Below are 20,814 nucleotides of genomic sequence, written 5' to 3' on the forward strand. Positions count from 1 at the left end.
ATTTATCCAAATAAGAAACACACCTGGCTCCAAACATGGTAAAACTGCTTTGTGTAGCAAATACAAGCTACAGCTGACAGCAAAACATTCAGTTTTGTCTTTTTAGTTCAGATATTGAGGGAGGGCTTATCATTCTATGACAACTCTGTAGTTTCTGCTGAGACCATTTCAGAGACCCTTACTTAGAATCATTCTAGGATATCCTTAGACCAAACAGGTGTACTCACCAAGCCTGTCCAAACTCCATTTATCTTCCTATCTTCTGCCAGGTAAATCAGCTTTTATGTCGATTTGGATTCTTACTAGTTTCTTTTTTCTTTCTTTTTTTTTATTATTAAATCATAGCTGTGTACATTAATGTGATCATGGGGCACCATACAGTGGTTTTATAGACCATGTGACATATTTTCATCACACGGGTTAACATAGCCTTCCTGGCATTTTCTTAGTTATTGTGTTAAGACATTTATATTCTACATTTACTAAGTTTCACATGTACCCTTGTAAGATGCACTGTAGCTGTAATCCCACCAAGCACCCTCCGTCCGCCCATCCTCCCCCCTCCCTCCCCTCCTTCTTCCCCATCCCCATATTCTTACATTATAACTGGGTTATAGCTTTCATGTGAAAGCCATAAATTTCATAGTAGGGTTGAGTACATTAGATACTTTTTCTTCTATTCTTGAGATACATGACTAAGAAGAATATGTTCCAGCTCCATCCATGTAAACATGAAAGAGGTAAAGTCTCCACCTTTCTTTAAGGCTGCATAATATTCCATGGTGTACATATGCCACAATTTATTAATCCATTCATGGATTGATGGGCACTTGGGCTTCTTCCATGACTTAGCAATTATAAATTTGGCTGCAATAAACATTCTGGTACAAATATCTTTGTTATAATGTGATTTTTGGTCTTCTGGGTATATACCTAGTAGAGGTATTATAGGATTGAATGGCATATCTATTTTTAGATCTCTAAGTGTTCTCCAAAAGGAATGTATTAATTTGCATTCCCACCAGCAGTATAGAAGTGTTCCCTTTTCTCCACATCCACATCAACATCTCTGGTCTTGGGATTTTGTGATATGGGCTAAACTTACTGGAGTTAGATGATATCTCAAAGTAGTTTTGATTTGCATTTCTCTGATGATTAAAGATGATGAGCATTTTTTCATGTGTCTGTGTGTGTCTTCTTCAGAGAAGTTTCTCTTCAAGTCCCTTGCCTAGCCTGCGATAGGATCACTTGTTCTTTTCTTGCTTATACGTTTGAGTTCTCTGTGGATTCTGGTTATTAAACCTTTGTTGGAGACATAACCTGCAAATATCTTCTCCCATTCTGAGGGCTGTCTGCTTGCTTTACTTACTGTGTTCTTGGCTGTGCAGAAGCTTTTTAGTTTGATCAGATCCCAGTAGTGTATTTTTGAAGCTGCTTCAGTTGCCCAGGGGGTCTTCCTCATAAAATACTCCCCCAGACTGGTTTCTTCAAGGGTTTTCCCTGCACTCTCTTCTGGTATTTTTATAGTTTCATGTCTTACGTCTAAATCTTTAATCCAGTGAGAGTCTATCTTATTTAATGGTGAAAGGTGTGGGTCCAGTTTTGGTCTTCTATAGGTTGCCAGCCAGTTCACCCAGCACTATTTGTTAAATAGGTAATCTTTTCCCCACTGAATGTTTTTAATTGGCTTGTCAAAGACCAAATAATGGTAAGTAGCTGGGTTCATCTCTTGGTTCTCTATTCTGTTCTATACATCTACCTCTCTGTTTTTGTGCCAGTACCATGCTGTTTTGATGACTATCGATTTATAGTGTAGTCTGAGGTCCGGTAGCATGATTCCTCCTGCTTTGTTTTTATTTCTGAGTAATAGATTGGCTATTCGAGGTTTTTTCTGATTCCTTATAAAACAAAGTATTATTTTTTCAAGGTCTTTAAAGTATGACAGTGGAGCTTTAATAGGGATTGCATTGAAATTGTATATTTCTTTGGGTAGTACGGAGATTATAACAATGTTGATTCTTCCCAGCCATGAGCATGGTATGTTTTTCCATTTGTTAACATTTTCAGCTATTTCTTTTCTTAGAGTTTCATAGTTCTCTTTATAGAGTTCTTTCACATCCTTTGTTAGATAAACTCCCAAATATTTCATCTTCTTTGGCACTACTGTGAATGGAACAGTGAAGAGTCCTTAACTGTTTTTTCAGCTTGACTATTGTTGGTATATATAAAGGCTACCAATTTATGAATGTTGATTTTGTAACCTGAGACACTGCTGTATTCCTTGATCACTTCTAAGAGTTTTGTTGTAGAATCCCTGGTGTTTTCCAGATATACAATCATATCATCTGCGAAGAGTGAAAGTTTGATCTCTTTTGACCCTGTATGGATACCTTTGATCGCCTTTTCTTCCCTAATTGTGATGGATAAAACTTCCATTACAATGTTAAAGAGCAGTGGAGACAATGGGCAGCCTTGTCTGGTTCCTGATCTGAGTGGAAATGATTTCAACTTAACTCCATTCAATACGATATTAGCTGTGGGTTTGCTGAAGATGGCCTCTATCAGTTTAAGAAATCCTCCAGCTCCATAATAGTTGGAGATTTCAACACTCCTTTGGCAGTGTTGGATAGATCTTCCAATAAAAAGCTGAGCAAAGGAATTCTAGATTTAAACCTAACCATCCAGCATTTGGATTTAGCAGAGATATACAGAACATTTCATCCCAACAAAACTGAATACACATACTTCTTATTAGCCCACGGAACATACTCCAAAATTGATCACATCTTAGGTCACAAGTCCAACCTCAGTAAATTTAAAGGAATAGAAATTATTCCTTGCATCTTCTTGGACCACCTTGGAATAAAAGTTGTACTCAGTAACAACAGGAATCTGCATTCTCATACAAAAACATGGAAGTTAAATAACCTTATGCTGAATGATAGCTGGGTCAGAGATGAGATTAAGAAGGAAATTGACAAATTTTTGGAACAAAATGACAATGAAGACATGAATTATCAGAACATCTGGGATACCACAAAGGCAGTCCTGAGAGGGAAATTTATAGCACTGCAAGCCTTCCTCAAGAGAACGGAAAGAGAGAAAGTTAACACTTAATGGGACATCTCAAGCAACTGGAAAAGGAAGAACATTCCAACCCCAAACCCAGTAGAAGAAAAGAAATAACCAAAATTAGAGTAGAATTAAATGAAATTGAAAACAAAAAATTATACAACAGATCAATAAATCAGAAAGTTGGTTTTATGAAAAGGTCAATAAAATAGATAAACCTTTGGCTAACCTAACCAGGAAAAAAAGAGTAAAATCTCTAATTTCATCAATCAGAAATGACAAAGACGAAATAACAACAGACTCCTCCAAAATTCAAAAAATCCTTAATGAATATTACAAGAAACTTTATTCTCAGAAATATGAAAATTTGAAGGAAATTGACCAATACTTGGAAGCACATCACCTTCCAAGACTTAACCAGAATCAAGTGGAAATATTGGACAGGCCTATATCAAGTTCTGAAATAGCATCAACCATACAAAATCTCCCGAAAAAGAAAAGTCCGGGACCAGATGGCTTCACGTCACAATTCTACCAATCCTTTAAAGAGGAACTAGTACCTATATTACTCAACCTGTTCCAAAATATAGAAAAAGAAGGAAGACTACCCAACATATTCTATGAAGCAAACATCACCCTGATCCCCAAACCAGGAAAAGACACAACAAGAAAAGAAAATTATAGAACAATATCACTAATGAATATAGATGCAAAAATATTCAACAAGATCCTAACAAACAGAATCCAGCAACACAGCAAACAAATTATACATCATGACCAAGTCAGTTTTATCCCAGGGTCTCAAGGCTGGTTCAATATACGTAAATTTATAAATATAATTCAGAACATAAACAAATTAAAAAACAAAGACCATATGATTCAATTGATGCAGAAAAAGCTTTTGATAATATCCAGCATCCCTTCATGATCAGAACACCTAAGAAAATTGGTATAGAGGGATATTTCTTACTAGTTTTGTTGAGCTCTCATTGCAGAATTTATTTTGTTACCCTAGGACTTATAACTAGACATCTTGTTTAAAGTTTAGGTTTAGGTCTTTGTATAAGATCATTAGAACTTCTGCTTTAGAGATATAACATTTGGAAGATATTTTTGCTTGTTCTTCTGCTGTTTGCTTAGTGTGTGCTTGTGTGTGTCTATGTGTAAAGTTCTATTTCAATTGCCTTTGTATTTTCCTGGATTATCTTGTTTCTGTCAATTATATAGGGCAGTGTTTTATAAGAGACAGGCACAGAAATAAGGTGATTATTTTTTTGCTCCATTTTAATTCAATCATAAAGAGAAATGGTTGGATGTCCATTATACTAATGACAAATTTGTGAAAAGGCAATTATTCAAATTTTCTTGGGTGTCTTACTAACCCTTTGTGATGACACTTATTGTCTTATCAACTTGAGAAAGATCGTCTCTTAGCTCAGTCTATATTTTTACGGTAAATGAGGTCTGGCTGACATTTTTTTTTAGTTGGTCAGGAAACCCGAGACACTATTCATGAGCTCACATAGGACTGCCTGTAGTGACCCATCTTCCTGGTGTGCATTTGTCTGCGTCAAAGTCTCAAACTCCTACAATAAATTCTTCTTCCTATGTAGAGTCTCACTATGATCTTAACTCTTGTACTTTTTTAATGTCAATGACAAAAATGGAAAGTTTGCTGTGTTAAAATCATATGTTTAAGATGAACTCTAAAAAAGTCAGAATACAGACATACCAACCTTTCAATAGTCAGCTTCTTTATTGGTATGCAGGGGCGTAAAACACAATTTGTCCAAGGATCCTATAACCTTCTGAGACCTATTTTGCTTGATTTAAGCCCCTTTGTCTGCACTTTTCACTTATAGCCCTTCTACTTCTTCAGTCTTTCCTCCAATCTAAATTAGCTATCATTGCCTTAGGTTTTTACAGGAAAAGAACATTCATAAAATTGTGCCAGATCCGAAATCAGATATTTATGTAGACATTGGATTTATAAACCTGATCTGGAGCTGAATCAAGAACTTAAAGAATTACTGAGACTGAGGGGCTTGCAAACAACAGAAATATATTTCTCATTGTTCTAGAGGATGAAAAGTCCAATATCAAGGTGCTAACAAGGTAGGTTTCATGCTGAAGCCTCTTGTCTTTGCTTATAGGTGGCCATGTACTCACAGGACCTCTTCTTTGTGTATGTGGGGAGAGAGAATGAGGGCAGAAGACAGCAAGCTCTCTGGTGTCTTTTCTGTTAAAGACACTAACCCTATTGGATCAGGGCCCCATTATTATGATCTCATTTTACCTTAATTATCTCCTGAAGTCCCTGTTTCCAAATACAGTCACACTAGCAGTTTCAGCTTCAATATTTAAATTTTTGTCTATGGCAGTACTATAAATAAGGATTTTCTTATACTACAGGAAGATGGACAGACATTTGCAATAGGATCTTTGTTATATACTATAGTCCTGGATGATGAGATCCATATAAACTAGTTCACTTAATTTTAAATTTAAAGTAGTTTAAAACAAGAGGGTAGAAAAGACAAGACTTAAATTATCCATCTGAAAATTTAAAATATTTCCTGGAAACAGAAAGAAGAATCAGGAAACCCATTAAGGCCATTTTAGAAATCTTTCCCTTAAGAGTAAATTGGACAAAGATTTGAAATTGTAATGAACACAAATTAACAAGGGATTTAAAAAATTAGATTGCAGGAATCTTTTGAACAGTGTTCTAGGCTAGAATCAACATCTAAAAATAAGCACACATTTTAATTAGGTGCCTTAAACAGAAAAAAAAAAAATTAATAGAAAATTGTGAATTTAGAGGATCCCTAATTGGCAACTGAGCATTTTCATAGAACCTAGAAAGAAAAGAAGCTAGAAATGAAAATAAGTAATAGCTGTCCAAATAAAACAGCTGGCCTCCAAAATTAAAACAGGAATGTAAGGTCCTCTATATTCTCTAAGAATCAAGAGGGTATAAATAAGTACACCTGTGGATTTCAAGGAGCAAGGTTTTTGGAAGTGCCTGTGCCCTATATTGACTAAGAAACAGGGTTGATAGTTCAAAATCTGTGTAGTGATGCTGCTTTTAGGGACGCATTAGCACCCCCTAATCCCTGTCCTTTCTCTAATCTCTTAAAGAGAATTATGTTTTCATAAAGAAAATTGGTGGTGGCTCATGCCCACATTTAGTCTGGGAGGCTGAGCTGGATGGACTGCTTGAGCTCAGGAGTTCAAGACCAGTGTGAGCAAGACTGAGATCCCATCTTTACTAAAAATAGAAAAACTAGCCGATGTTGTGGTACACATCTGTAGTCCAAGATATTCAGGAGGCTGAGGCAAGAGGATTGCTAAAGGCCAAGAGTTTGAGGTTGCTGTGAGCTATGATGCCATGGCACTCTACCCGGGGCAAAAGAGTGAGACTCTGTTTAACAAAAAAAAGAAAGAAAATTATATATAAATGCAGATGGACAATACAGCTCTGTTTTAAGATACCATTAAGTGCCACTGCCAAAGAACACCATCCCCTTTAGAATCAAATTTTAAAGTTTTCTGAAAAAAGAAAAGGAGAAAAATTGACTGGCAGAAGTAAAAAAGAGAAAAGGGGAAAATTGATCTTAATCTAAAAATGTCTGGTTGTGTCAGATTGTCAAAGAGAATAATTAAAAGACAAACTTGAGATGTGCAGTAAATTTTTGAAAGCTTGAGGGGAAAATGAACTTTATTTATCTTGACTTAATAAAACCACTCAGGTTGTGAAAGTGTGTAATCCCTAGCCTTTTCCCACGTGCTAACATGATGTCATCATGAGAATATGTTTTTTTCCTCCCTCCCTTTATATAGTGTTAGGCCTAGGCTAAAGTAGAAAAATACCAGTTAACGCCTGGCAAATTCCTGGGCTGCAAGCCCTAAACAAAATGGAGTAAGTCTGATTCACTATGGGAAAGTACTCACAAACTTCTTGCGTGACTAACTCCCTGGGAAATGAACTGACTATCCCCAGACTGACCCCGGACTGAAAAGAATACTGGAACTAAGATGTATGGGAAAATATTAAAACAAAGATGTATGACATATAGTTAACTAACCACAAAATTCTGCTTCTGTACAATGCTTGCTTGCTGCCCCACCCAAATGCACCTGGACAAACTGCGTGCCAACCAGGATGCAGACCAAGCTGTAAAAACCTGACTCTTTAAGCACTCGGGGCTGCTCTCAGAAACCCCATTTTGGGACGCTGAGGTAGTCGCTGACTGGCTGGCAATAAAAGGACTCTGCTGTAAATTTAGCTTGCTTGGCAGTGTAGTCTTTGTGGAACTCCTGGGCACAATGGTAGTAATCAAATTCTCCAAAGACACAGACCAATATGATATATAGATATGGATGCAGAGATAGATAGATATTTATTATGAGGATAATGGAGGTCCAGGAAAGCCAGTGGTATAGATTCAGTCCAAATTCTAAGGCCTGAGAAACAGGGGAATGAATGGTGTCAGAGGGAAAAAGGAATCCACAGTACCAGTGTCTAAGGGCAAGAAAAGATGCACGTTCCAGCTCAAACAGAGAGAACAAACTCATGCTTCCTCCACTTTTTTTTCTATCTGGTTGTCCTCAACAGACTGGAAGAGGCCCACACAAACTGATGAAGGTGATTTTCTTCCCCCAATATACCTATTCAAACTCTACCAAAAACATTCTCATAAACACACCCAGAAGTAATATTTTACCAGCTATCTGGGAATCGATTAGCCCAATCAAGTTGACACATAAAATTAACGATCGCAATCTACAAAATTCAATAACTAAAACTTACTTTGCAAAGGGAGCGCTATCAGAGAAAATATACTATGGGAAAATTATTTTAGACATTTAAAACATGTATATATACTTAGATTTTAGCTGATCCAGACATAGATGTATTTATACTATAACCTCCCCCCTCCCCCACCAAAATAACCAAAGAATAGGCCAGGTGCCCATAATCATTATAGATAAAATGTTCTATGGACCATAGATGAATTAACCCAAGCAAAGCCCATAAGAGTTCAGATGCATTCTTCCCAGATTATTATAATTTTTTTGCATGTCCATGAGAGAATAGGATATGCCATTGGACTGACAACTTGAACTGTGTTGAGATGGCTCTAAGTGTGAAGTACACACTGGATTTTGAAGTCACTATATAAAAATGAATATAAAATAGTGCATTAATAATTTTCAACATTGGTTAAATATTGAGCTGATGTTATTTTAGGTAAATGTGTTAAATATATATATTTTTCTTTTTTTAGAGACAGTCTTACTTTATCACCTTCAGTAGAGTGCCGTGGCATCACACAGCTCACAGCAACCTCCAACTCCAGGGCTTAGGCGATTCTCTTGCCTCAGCCTCCCAAGTAGCTAGGACTACAGGTGCCCACCACAATGCCCAGCTATTTTTTTGTTGCAGTTTGGCCAGGGCTGGGTTTGAACCCACCACCTTTGGTATATTGGGCTGGCACCCTACTCACTGAGCCACAAGTGCTGCCCTAAATAAAATGTTTTCACATACTTCTTTTTACTTTTTAAAAATGCAAATATTAAAAACATTAACATTTGGCTCAGCACCCATAACACAGGGGTTACGGCACCAGCCACATACACTGAGGCTGGAGGGTTTGAACCCAGCCCAGGCCAGCTGAGCAGCAGTGACAACTGCAACAGAAAAATAGCCGGGCATTGTGGCGGGTGCCTGTAGTCCCAGCTACCTGGGAGGCTGAGGCAAGAGAATTGCTTAAGCCCAAGAGTTTGAGGTTGCCATGACCTGTGATGCCACAGCACTCTACCCAGGGCGACATAGTGAGATTCTGTCTTAAAAAAAAACATTAAAATTCACTATGCGGTCAGGCTCTATTTCAGTGGGCAGTGCTGCTCTTGGGAGTATTACTCCAATGACATGGCAGACATTAAAAACTCATTGTAATTTTTAGCTTATTCTTTGATCCAGGACCCAAGGCTTAGCCTCGTGTACTCAAGCAATTAGGCCTCCACTGAGTTATTCAGGGCATCTTTAGGTCTTATACTAGGATTACTTTAAATCGGATGTTAATATATGTAGCAAATCCCTATTGCTAATAGAAACATTTTTCTGCTAATTAGTTCATTGTGGATAGTTGTTACTTTCTCCTCATAGTACTAATTCTTTTTATTTTTTAAATAAATCATAGCTGTGTACATTAATGCGATCATGGGGCACCATACACTGGTTTTATAGACCATTTGACACATTTTCATCACACTGGTTAACATAGCCTTCCTGGCATTTTCTTAGTTATTGTGTTAAGACATTTACATTCTACATTTACTAAGTTTCATGTATACCAATTTATGAATGTTGATTTTGTAACCTGAGACACTGCTGTATTCCTTGATCACTTCTATGAGTTTTGTAGTAGAATTCCTGGTGTTTTCCAGATATACAATCATATCATCTGCGAAGAGTGAAAGTTTGATCTCTTCTGACCCTATATGGATACCCTTGATCACCTTCTCTTCCCTAATTGTGATGGCTAAAACTTCCATTACAATGTTAAAAAGCAGTGGAGATAATGGGCAGCCTTGTCTGGTTCCTGATCTGAGTGGAAATGATTTCAATTTAACTCCATTCAATACGATATTGGCTGTGGGTTTGCTGTAGATGGCCTCTATTAGTTTAAGAAATGTCCCTTCTATACCGATTTTCCTTTTTTATTATTAAATCATAGCTGCGTACATTAATGTGATCATGGTGCACCATACACTGGTTTTATAGACCATTTGACAGATTTTCATCACACTGGTTAACATAGCCTTCCTGGCATTTTCTTAGTTATTGTATTAAGATATTTACATTCTACATTTACTAAGTTTCATGTATACCCTTGTAAGATGCACTGCAGGTGTAATTCCACCAACCACCCTCCCTCCACCCCCCTCCCCCCTCCCTTTCCTTCCCCCTGTTCTTAGGTTATAACTGGGTTATAGCTTTCATATGAAAGCCATAAATTAGTTTCACAGTAGGGCTGAGTACATTGGATACTTTTTCTTTTATTCTTGAGATACTTTACTAAGAAGAATATGTTCCAGCTCCATCCATGTAAACATGAAAGAGGTAAAGTCTCCATCTTTCTTTAAGGCTGCATAATATTCTATGGTGTACATATGCCACAATTTATTAATCCATTCGTGAATCTGTGGGCACTTGGGCTTTTCCCATGACTTAGCAATTATAAATTGGGCTTCAATAAACATTCTGGTACAAATATCTTTGTTATAATGTGATTTTTGGTCTTCTGGGTATATAGCTAGTAGAGGAATTATAGGATTGAATGGCATATCTATTTTTAGATCTCTAAGTGTTCTCCAAACATCTTTCCCAAAGGAATGTATTAATTTGCATTCCCACCAGTAGTGTAGAAGTGTTCTCCTTTCTCCACATCCACGCCAACATCTCTGGTCTTGGGATTTTGTGATATGGGCTAATCTTACTGGAGTTAGATGATATCTCAAAGTAGTTTTGATTTGCATTTCTCTGATGATTAAAGATGATGGGCATTTTTTCATATGTCTGTAGGCCGTGCGCCTGTCTTCTTCAGAGAAGTTTCTCTTCAAGTCCCTTGCCTAGCCTGTGATGGGATCACTTGTTCTTTTCTTGCTTATACGTTTGAGTTCTCTGTGGATTCTGGTTATTAAACCTTTGTCAGAGACATAACCTGAAAGTATCTTCTCCCATTCTGAGGGCTGTCTGCTTGCTTTACTTACTGTGTTCTTGGCTGTGCAGAAGCTTTTTAGTTTGATCAGGTACCAGTAGTGTATTTTTGGAGCTGCTTCAATTGCCCGAGGGGTCCTCCTCATAAAATACTCACTCAGACCAATTTCTTCAAGGGTTTTCCCTGCACTGTCTTCTAGTATTTTTATAATTTCATGTCTTAGGTTTAAATCTTTAATCCAGTGAGAGTCTATCTTAGTTAATGGTGAAAGGTGTGGGTCCAGTTTCAGTCTTCTACAGGTTGCCAGCCAGTTCACCCAGCACCATTTGTTAAATAGGGAATCTTTTCCCCACTGAATGTTTTTAATTGGCTTGTCAAAGATCCAATAACGGTAAGTAGCTGGGTTCATCTCTTGGTTCTCTATTCTGTTCCAGACATCTACTTCCCTCTTTTTGTGCCAGTACCATGCTGTTTTGATCACTATTGATTTATAGTATAGTCTGAGGTCTGGTAGCGTGATTCCTCCTGCTTTGTTTTTATTTCTGAGTAATGTCTTGGCTATTTGAGGTTTTTTCTGATTCCATATAAAACGAAGTATTATTTTTTCATGATCTTTAAAGTATGACAGTGGAGCTTTAATAGGGATTGCATTAAAATTATATATTGCTTTGGGTAGTTTGGACTTTTTAACAATGTTGATTTTAAAATTGTATGTTTTTCCATTTGTTAACATTTTCAGCTATTTCTTTTCTTCGAGTTTCATAGTTCTCTTTATAGAGTTCTTTCACATCCTTTGTTAGATAAACTCCCAAATATTTCATTTTCTTTGGCACTTCTGTGAACGGAATAGTGTCCTTAACTGTTTTTTTTCAGCTTGACTATTGTTGGTATATATAAAGGCTACTGATTTATGTATGTTGATTTTGTAACCTGAGACGCTGCTGTATTCCTTGATCACTTCTAAGAGTTTTGTAGTAGAATCCCTGGTGTTTTCCAGATATACAATCATATCATCTGCGAAGAGTGAAAGTTTGATCTCTTCTGACCCTACATGGATACCCTCGATCACCTTTTCTTCCCTAATTCCAATGGCTTAAACTATTTAAGTGTGAAAGACTGTAAATGTGAAAGAGCAATGGGGACAATGGGCAGCCTTGTCTGGTTCCTGATCTGAGTGGAAATGATTTCAATTTAACTCCATTCAATACGATATTCGCTGTGGGTTTGCTGTAGATGGCTTCTATGAGTTTAAGAAATGTCCCTTCTATACCAATTTTCTTAAGTGTTCTGATCATGAAGAGATGCTGGATGTTATCAAAAGCTTTTTCTGCATAAATTGAGAGAATCATACGGTCTTTTGTTTTTAATTTATTTATGTCCTGAATTATACTTATAGATTTATGTATATTGAACCAGCCTTGAGACCCTGGGATAAAACCGACTTGGTCATGATGTATAATTTGTTTGATGTGTTGCTGGATTCTGTTTGTTAGGATCTTGTTGAATATTTTTCATCTATATTAATTAGTGATATTGGTCTATAATTTTCTTTTCTTGTTGAGTCTTTTCCTGGTTTGGGGATCAGGGTGATGTTTGCTTCATAGAACTTGTTGGGTAGTATTCCTTCTTTTTCTACATTTTGGAACAGGTTGTACAATATAGGTACTAGTTCCTCTTTAAAGGTTTAGTAGAATTCTGACGTGAAGCCATCTGGTCCCGGGCTTTTCTTTTTAGGAATATTTTGTATGGTCAATGCTATTTCAGGACTTCATATTGGCCTGTTTAACATTTCCATTTGATTCTGGCTAAGTCTTGGAAGGTGACATGCTTCCAAGTATTGGTCAATTTCCTTCAAATTTTCATATTTCTGAGAATAAAGTTTCTTGTAATATTCATTAAGGATTTTTTGATTTCTGAAGAGTCTGTTGTTATTTCGTCTTTGTCATTTCTGATTGATAAAATTAAAGATTTTACTCTTTTTTTTCTGATTAGGTTAGCCAGAGGTTTATCTATTTTATTGACCTTTTCAAAAAACCAACTTTTCAGTTTAGTGATCTGTTGTATAATTTTTTTGTTTTCAATTTCATTTAATTCTGCTGTAATTTTGTTATTTCTTTTCTTCTACTGTGTTTGGGGTTGGAAAGTTCTTCCTTCTCCAGTTGCTTGAGATGTCCCATTAAGTGTTAACTTTCTCTCTTTCTGTTCTCTTGAGGAAGTCTTTCAGCGCTATAAATTTCCCTCTCAGGACTGCCTTTGTGGTATCCCAGATATTCTGATAATTCATGTCTTCATTGTCGTTTTGTTCCAAAAATTTGTCAATTTCCTTCTTAATCTCATCTCTGACCCAGCTATCATTCAGCATAAGGTTATTTAACTTCCATGTTTTTGTATGAGTATGCAGATTCCTGTTGTTACTGAGTTCAACTTTTATTCCATGGTGTTCCGAGAAGATATAAGGAATAATTTCTTTTTTTTTTTTTAATGTTTTTTTTTTTTTTTGGTTAACATTCCAAATATGTAACCAATGAACATGGCCTGTGTTTTTTTTATTGATATTCACTTCAGTAACTTGAATCCACAGATATAAGCAGTATATAACCAGAAAGTCACAAGTAAACACAGATTATACATGCAAATTTCTGTTCACGAAGGTAACATGTGCAGGTACATGAATCAGAAGCGTGCATCTAGAATTATGGCCAAACTGTCTTTAAAATGCAGAAAGGTAAATTACATCTTGAAAGTATGAAGAGATGATCTACACACTTCAAAAATCAAATGTTGCTTATACCAGAGATGTATGACAGCTACAGGATTCAAGTGACAAGCAGTAAGATCTCAGAAAATTAATACTGGTCAGAGAGAACAAGAATATTTTTACATTTCACTGAAAATACATAGAACTACTAGAATACGAAATCTAGCAGGAACTCAGGGAAATAATTACAAAATCTAAAGCCAATTACTCAATACCTAAACAACAGCATGACATTAAAAGAAAACTGCACCTGCATTTGAATTGCCAATCTCACATTAATTCTCCAAAAATGAAATGCAAACAAAGAAGCTTCAAAACTCCAACTGAAAAGTCTGCAAGGCTCAGATTAATATGTGGAATGTTTCAGATGAAAGTAATAAAAATACAACTGGTTTTGTTCTTTATTGAATGGAATCAAACGTTAACATTTCTTTGAAGCTTGGAACTACTAAATTTCATTTTTCTGAATGTTCTACTTTATCTTTTTCTTAGTGGTGCAAGTTGTCTTAAATAGCTTACGAAGTCAGTTTCTACAAGTATTTCTGTTGCCATTCTGATAAAAGAAAAACTATTCTTCATTAACTTAACCGCGTATGTACTTTCTTGCTATAACATTTAACACATGAACAGACTAGTATTTCTCCACTAAAACAAATGAGTACAATAGTCATCTTCTAACATCAGTATTGTATTTAAAAAAGGTTAACATTAAAAACAAAGAACCATTATTTTCTTTGAAATCGTTAACTCTTCTTGGACATCTTATGTTTCCTTCTTTTGTCTGCGTTCCTCTGCCAATTTATTCAGAAATTTCTTTAATTTCTGATAATGAGGAAGGCTGCTGCAATGAGTATTCTTTGCAACTTCTTCATTTGTATGAAAGAGTGAACACAGCTTACAGTAAAACCCTGTTTTAGGTATCACATAGTCTATACCAACAGGAACATTGGGCTGATATGGTCCAATTCTATACTCATCTGGGATTGTATAGTCCTCCTTGTTTTCATCACTTTGTCCATCTGCATTTTCACTTGTATCTTTGTTGGGATCATCAGCATTCTCAGCAGATTCTGCACCTGGTTCTGTATTTTCCTCATTTTTAATTCCATTTTCCAACGCTGCTTCATTTTCTTGATCAAGTTCCTCGATCTTGTCCACCTTAATTTCAACCAAACCATCATCATTTTTGTCACCAGATTTAAATGCCATGCCCGATTTACGAAGTTTCTGACGTTCCGAATCTTCCTCATCACCAACCTCATCTAGAGTGACAAAACCTTCCATACTCCCTGGGAAACGACGCTTTTTAAGCTTTTTCTTTGCTGCTGCTGAAGCACTCGCATCTTTTTTCACAGCTTTATCTGAAGGCTCCTTTTTCCCATCAGAAGCCACATCACCTAAATTAGCAAGATCAGTCTCATCTCCCACTGAACAGCCACTTTCTAACAATGCAGCTGCTTCTTCGTCTACAAGTAGCTCATCTTCAGATTCGAGAAGCATATTGGGTTCCTGTTCTGTCTGGTCATCTTTTGTATCTTTCTCACCATCTTCACCTGACTTTTCTTCTTGTTCTTTACCTTCATTTGTACCTTCAGTCTTCTGGGAACCATCAGTTTTAGATTTCTTATCACTTGGAGATTCTTTGCCATCTGGAGAATAAGACCTTTTTCGGGATTTATCTTTTTTCAGTAAGTCAATGCCTCTGTTGGGAATCCTCAGCACCAGTTTTTTGTATTTCTCAGAAAGGTCAACCTTTACACATCTCCCCTGAAACCAAAGGGCTTTTTTCAAACAATGGTCAACCATTGCCATTGCATCTTCTCTCGTCTCCATCTCAATGAAGGCCTGACTCTTCATCCTCATCAATATGTAGTTTTTTATTTTTCCATAGGGCTCGGCAAGCTTTAGAACAGCACTATCAGAATAGCCAGAATGGGGTAAATTGCTGAGATGTATCACACGTCCAAGCTCTTGCTTTTGATCAAACTTCTGATCTGGTTTCCCCTCAGGCTTCTTTATTCTTTTATACTTCTGGGATAAATGGACTCTCACTGGCTTGCCAAATACTAATGCTGGCGTGGTTGTATAATAATCCACTGCAGCCTGAGCATCCTCTGTAGTTGCCATTTCAATAAAAGCCTCATTAATTTTATTTAGAATCAGATGATTTGAAATGACTCCAAATGGTTCCACAAGCTGTAATAGTTGGTATCTCAAGTTTTTCCCTCGTTGAAAATCCATGATGTGAACAACTCGGCTAGTTTCCACTCTGCCTTTCTGCATGTGTCTAGGTCCTTGCAGGTTCCCATTTCCAGCACCCAGATTTCCTCTTGGTCCAACTGCTGGTCCCCCAAGATGAAATGAGGGAGGTGGAGGTCCCAGAATTCCTGCTGCTGGGTTTGTGGACTGCTGCAACATGAAGGGATCACCCATTGTGTGTCCTGTATCATTGTCAGGATTCCATTCTGGGTAGATTTCAAGAAGAAGCTGGCATCGACGACTGTGACTTGCTCCATTGATATGTTGACTCCACTCCTTATTAGAATGAACTGGCAAATCACATATAGAGCACAGATGGGGATAACCCTTCGGTAAGAGTCCATGGAAGTCTTCAATATTGCTACTTGGAGGAGCGCCCCTCTTTTTCTCAAAGAGAGATCTCTCTTGTAAGGGGCCAGGACCACGTCCCATTCTCTCATACTCACTGTCAAATTTATGATAGTTATGCGAGGTCTCACCAAAAAAAGAATCATCCCTACACCTTTCTCCATCTCTTAATCTGTCATCTTCATAATCCATTCTGTCATAATAACCAGATTCTTGAGAACGACTTCCATGGTCATAATCAAGCACTGGGTTGAGACTAGGACCACGATCATCAAAACTATCTCTTCTAAAGTGCCTTTTTTCTTCCCAATCATCCCTAGGTACTCTGTATGGTGGCTCCCGTGTAGCAGATCTGCCATCTCTACCATAACTCAATGTAGGGCCTTCTTCAGTTCTCCTCCTCTTAAGCTGTAGAAGGATTTGGGGCAAATTCTCAGGAGTAATCTTGTCCTCTGGATAACGACTCAGTTCATCTAAGTCTCTAGCAGACAGACCAAAGCTGGCCAAAATGTTACTGGCCTGGTCTGCATCTCCACGGTGTTGAGAAGATAAAGGGAGTGGACCTCTACTTCCAATGTTAAATATAGACTGCAAATTATGGGAAGAAGTACTAGCAGAAGACAGTGCACTATGAGCTCCTTGTTGATTCAATGAAGAACTCATTCCAAGATTCATTAAACTAGCAAGGCGTGCAGTACCCTGGTTCATCCTTCCAAGAGATGCTGGCATACTTAAAGACTGGGTAGCAGCAGCAAGAAGGCCTATTCCTGCCGCAGACAGGTCACGCCCATGACCCTGTGAGTCCCTACCGAGAGATGACTGCTGGAATGACTTGGACATTGTAGAACTATCTCTTGTCTATTTTATAGATTTAAAAAAAATTGTTATAAAGACGGCCAAAAAGAAAGCTCAAACTAGAAAGCTAGGTTAACTTTGCTTCAAAAAATGGTAATGCCAAGAAAAAGGATCAATAAGGACTGTAGAATCTTCTTCAAGCTGAGAACCAGCAGACAACTCTTAGAGAAAGGGAGAGAGAAAAGGAGAGGTAGCTCTCTCCCAGCGAGCGGGACGGAGGATCTAAATGTTTTTTATTTATTTATTTATTTATTTATTTTGTGGTTTTTGGCCCGGCTTGGGTTTGAACCCGCCACCTCTGGCATATGGGACCGGCACCCTACTCCTTGAGCCACAGGCACCGCCGTAAGGAATAATTTCTATTCCTTTGAATTTGCTGAGGTTAGACTTGTTCCCTAAGATGTGATCAATTTTGGAGTATGTTCCATGGGCTGATAAGAAGTATTTGTATTCAGTTTTGTTGGGATGAAATGTTCTGTATATGTCTGCTAAATCCAAATGTTGGATGGTTAGGTTTAAATCTATGATTTCTTTGCTCAGCTTCTTATTGGAGGATCGATCCAACACTGCCAAAGGAGTGTTGAAATCTCCAACTATTATGGAGCTGAAGGAAATCAAGTTGCTTATGTCTGTTAGAGTTTCTCTTATAAATTGAGGTGCATTCTGGTTGGGTGCATAAATATTAATAATTGAAATCTCATCATATTGAGTATTACTGTTAACAAATATGAAGTGACCATTCTTATCCTTCCTTACTTTTGTTGGTTTAAAGCTGATTGTGTCTGCAAATAGAATGGCAACACCTGCTTTTTTCTGATTACCATTTGCCTAAAATATGGATGACCATCCTTTCACCCTCAGTCTATATTTGTCTTTTTAGGTAAGATATGACTCATTTATGCAGCAAATATCTGGCCCGAGTTTTTGTATCCAGTCAGCTTACCTGTGCCTCTTTAGAGGACAGTTTAAGCTGTTCACATTAATGGAAAATACTGATAAGTCTGATAAAATTTTGGGTATCAAATTTTTCAAAATTCCAGTGGACATTTTTAATCTATTCGCCACTGTGGAAGTTGGAGTTTGATTCAAAGTTTCCGAGTGAGTTTACTTTTGTGGTAGAGGATTGGGCTGGTCATTATGGAGGATAGGTCTGAGAACATCCTGAAGAGCTGGTTTGGTTATGGCAAATTTCTTCAACATATGAATGTCATTAAAGTATTTAATTTCTCCATTATAAATGAAACTCAGTTTAGCTAGATACCGGATCTGCGGTTAAAATTTATTTTGTTTTAGGAGACTAAAAGTCAATGACCACCCTCTTTTGGCTTGAAAAGTTTCAACAGAGACATCTGCAGTCATCCTAATATTCTTCCATTTGTAGGTAATAGATTTCTTACGTCTGGCTGCTTTCAGAATTTTCTCCTTCATATTAACTTTAGTGAAGTTAATTGTGATATGCCTGGGGGATGTCTTATTCGGATTGAGTTGTGCTGGGTTTCTGAAACTGTCTGCTATCTGAATTTCAGAATCTTTTGGCATGTCTGGAAAATTCTCTTTCATAATTTCATGGAGAAGGGCCTCTGTGCCCTGCGAGGTCACTTCATCACTTTCAGGGATTCCAATGAGGCAGATATTAGCCTTCTTCAAATTATTTCAGAGCTCTCTGAGAGAATGATCCATTTTGGTTCTCCATTTCTCTTCCTATTTGAGAGTTTGCGAGCGTTTCAAAGCTTTATCTTCGATGTCAGAGATCCTATCTTCTGCTTGTTCCACTGTGTTACTGAGGGATTCTATTGTATTTTTCAGATCTTTGAGGGCTGCAAATTGTTGCTTCAATGGATCAAAATCTTTGGTGGTTTTGTCTTTAAATTTGTTAAATTCTTGAGATAACTTTTGAATTTCTCCTTGAATTTCTAATTCTGACTTTTGAATTGCTCTTCAAATTTCTAATTCCTAATTTTCCTCCATTCTATTAATCTTGTTTGCAATCCTTATTCTGAATTCGATTTCTGACATCTCAGCCAGCTGTTTATGAATGGGATCTTCAGTTACATCTGCCGTACCTTTCCCTGGGGGTTTGATGTATTCTGGTTATTCATGTTACCAGAGTTTTTCTGTTGATTCTGCCCCATGATTATTTTATACTGTTTGACTTTTCCCCTGGAGCTTTGTTGAGGACCTGTACTGTGGTACAGCCTGAGAAACTGGGGACCTTTTTGGTGTGGTGGGCTAAGTGGTTCTGTCTTGTTTTCAGTTGGTCTCTGTCCGGCCCAAGTGAAACTGTTACTCTGGGTTGAAATCTCAGCTGTAGAGAAATACCAGCAATTAAATCACCCAGCCTCCCACAGGCAACAATTGGAAAAGGAAAATCAAACCTTCCCACAACTGCACACCCAAGGCACCATTTGAATAGTTCTCAGGAAATTGGCTCAGTTCAAAATGTCCAAATCAATTGTCTCAGTCAGCACCTGTCCTAGGTGGGAGAGCTTAAAATGTCTCTGGCAACTGGATCCGGGGTCTGTTGACAACTCAGATATGACTTGCTCCAGTGCTCCATGAAGTCAGGAGGACCCACCCAGGAAATTGATTAGTCTGGGAAGGTTGATGCCTCCTTCCCTACCTTGCACCTCTGTCACACCCAGTCACCGTTAGCCCCATAGGGCTGTGACCCACTTTCTCCAGTGAGCAGATACTCCAGGGGTTTACACCTGCCTGAATCACAAGGAAATCTGTATCTGCTCAGCTGGGCCTCTGCTCTCTGTCTCTGTCCATCAGGGAGAGGTGTGGCCTGACAACCTCGGGTGCTTGATGGAGTCTGGGTGGTGTTCACTCAGTTCCAGCCCCGCCCCCGATTGATGTTACTTTGTGGGAATTTGTTTCTGTTCCTGCTAAATTCCCCTGCAGAAGAAAAGCTGTTTTGAGTTCCCAGAACCTGTGCCTCAGGCCCTGTCTTTACTCCTGCAGGTTTGTATTCGCAGCACGATTATCTGTCAGCTCTAGCCTCCTGCTTGTTCTTGTTGAATGTGAAAACTGGAGTTAGGGAAAATAGCCAACCCAAGGATTTAGCAAAACACCAAACTTATTGAGGCCAAATGAGCAAATAGACAGATAAAAAAGGCTACCAGACACACAAGGCCACAGATGCAGAAACAATCAGAAACATATAGACATGCAGACAACAAAAAAACAACTACAATGAAAATAATGATAATCATAAGATAATTGAAAAAACAGGTAAAAAACAAACAAATGAAATGAACAAATGAGAAAACCTCTAAAAATCTGATGTAAGCACTCTCAGAAACCATCAGAAGGGAAGAAGAGGAAGAGAGAAGGGAAACAGGAGAAAAAAGTGGTTTTCATAAAAAAGTTAAAAAAGAAGAAAGAAAAAATTAAAAATAGAAAAAAATAAAAATAAAAAAATATATAAAAAAAATAATAAAAATAGAAAAATTAACAATAGATCCTCCAAGAAAGTAATGAGGAAAAGAAAGGAAAAAAAGGCACAACCACAAAAATATTATTTTTGTATATGTAGAATTATACATCTATATGTATGACGTAGCGATCAACTCTTGTAGGAATATATTTATAATGCAATATACTTTCTGGACGTGAGGTGGCACTGTGAGTGGTTCCCAGACTTATACCTGGTTCACAGTTTCTACTGTTACAATGGTAACCATCCTACCTGGCCGATCGCCATTTTGGAGTTTCTGTAAAAGTTTATTCCCTGATTATTGTCCAACCTCAGGTGCTGTGTTCCAGACAGCACTCCTATCCGACCTCCCAACT

General features: G+C 37.6%; 1 protein-coding gene across 1 annotated transcript; it reads right to left on the reverse strand.

Moving 5' to 3' along the window:
- Nucleotides 1-14,128: 14,128 nt before the first annotated feature.
- On the reverse strand, nt 14,129-17,236 carry LOC128590480 (matrin-3-like). Its single transcript, XM_053597804.1, has one exon. It carries the CDS (start codon nt 17,002-17,004, stop codon nt 14,320-14,322), a length of 2,685 nt encoding a protein of 894 aa, XP_053453779.1. The 5' UTR covers nt 17,005-17,236; the 3' UTR covers nt 14,129-14,319.
- Nucleotides 17,237-20,814: the final 3,578 nt, after the last annotated feature.

The sequence above is a fragment of the Nycticebus coucang genome, chromosome 7, assembly GCF_027406575.1.
Source record: "Nycticebus coucang isolate mNycCou1 chromosome 7, mNycCou1.pri, whole genome shotgun sequence".
NCBI classification, from domain to species: Eukaryota; Metazoa; Chordata; class Mammalia; order Primates; family Lorisidae; genus Nycticebus; species Nycticebus coucang.

Coding starts and splice junctions, on each gene's coding strand:
- LOC128590480 (XM_053597804.1), bottom strand. CDS start 17,004: ATGTCCAAGTCATTCCAGCAGTCATCTCTCGGTAGGGACTCACAGGGT.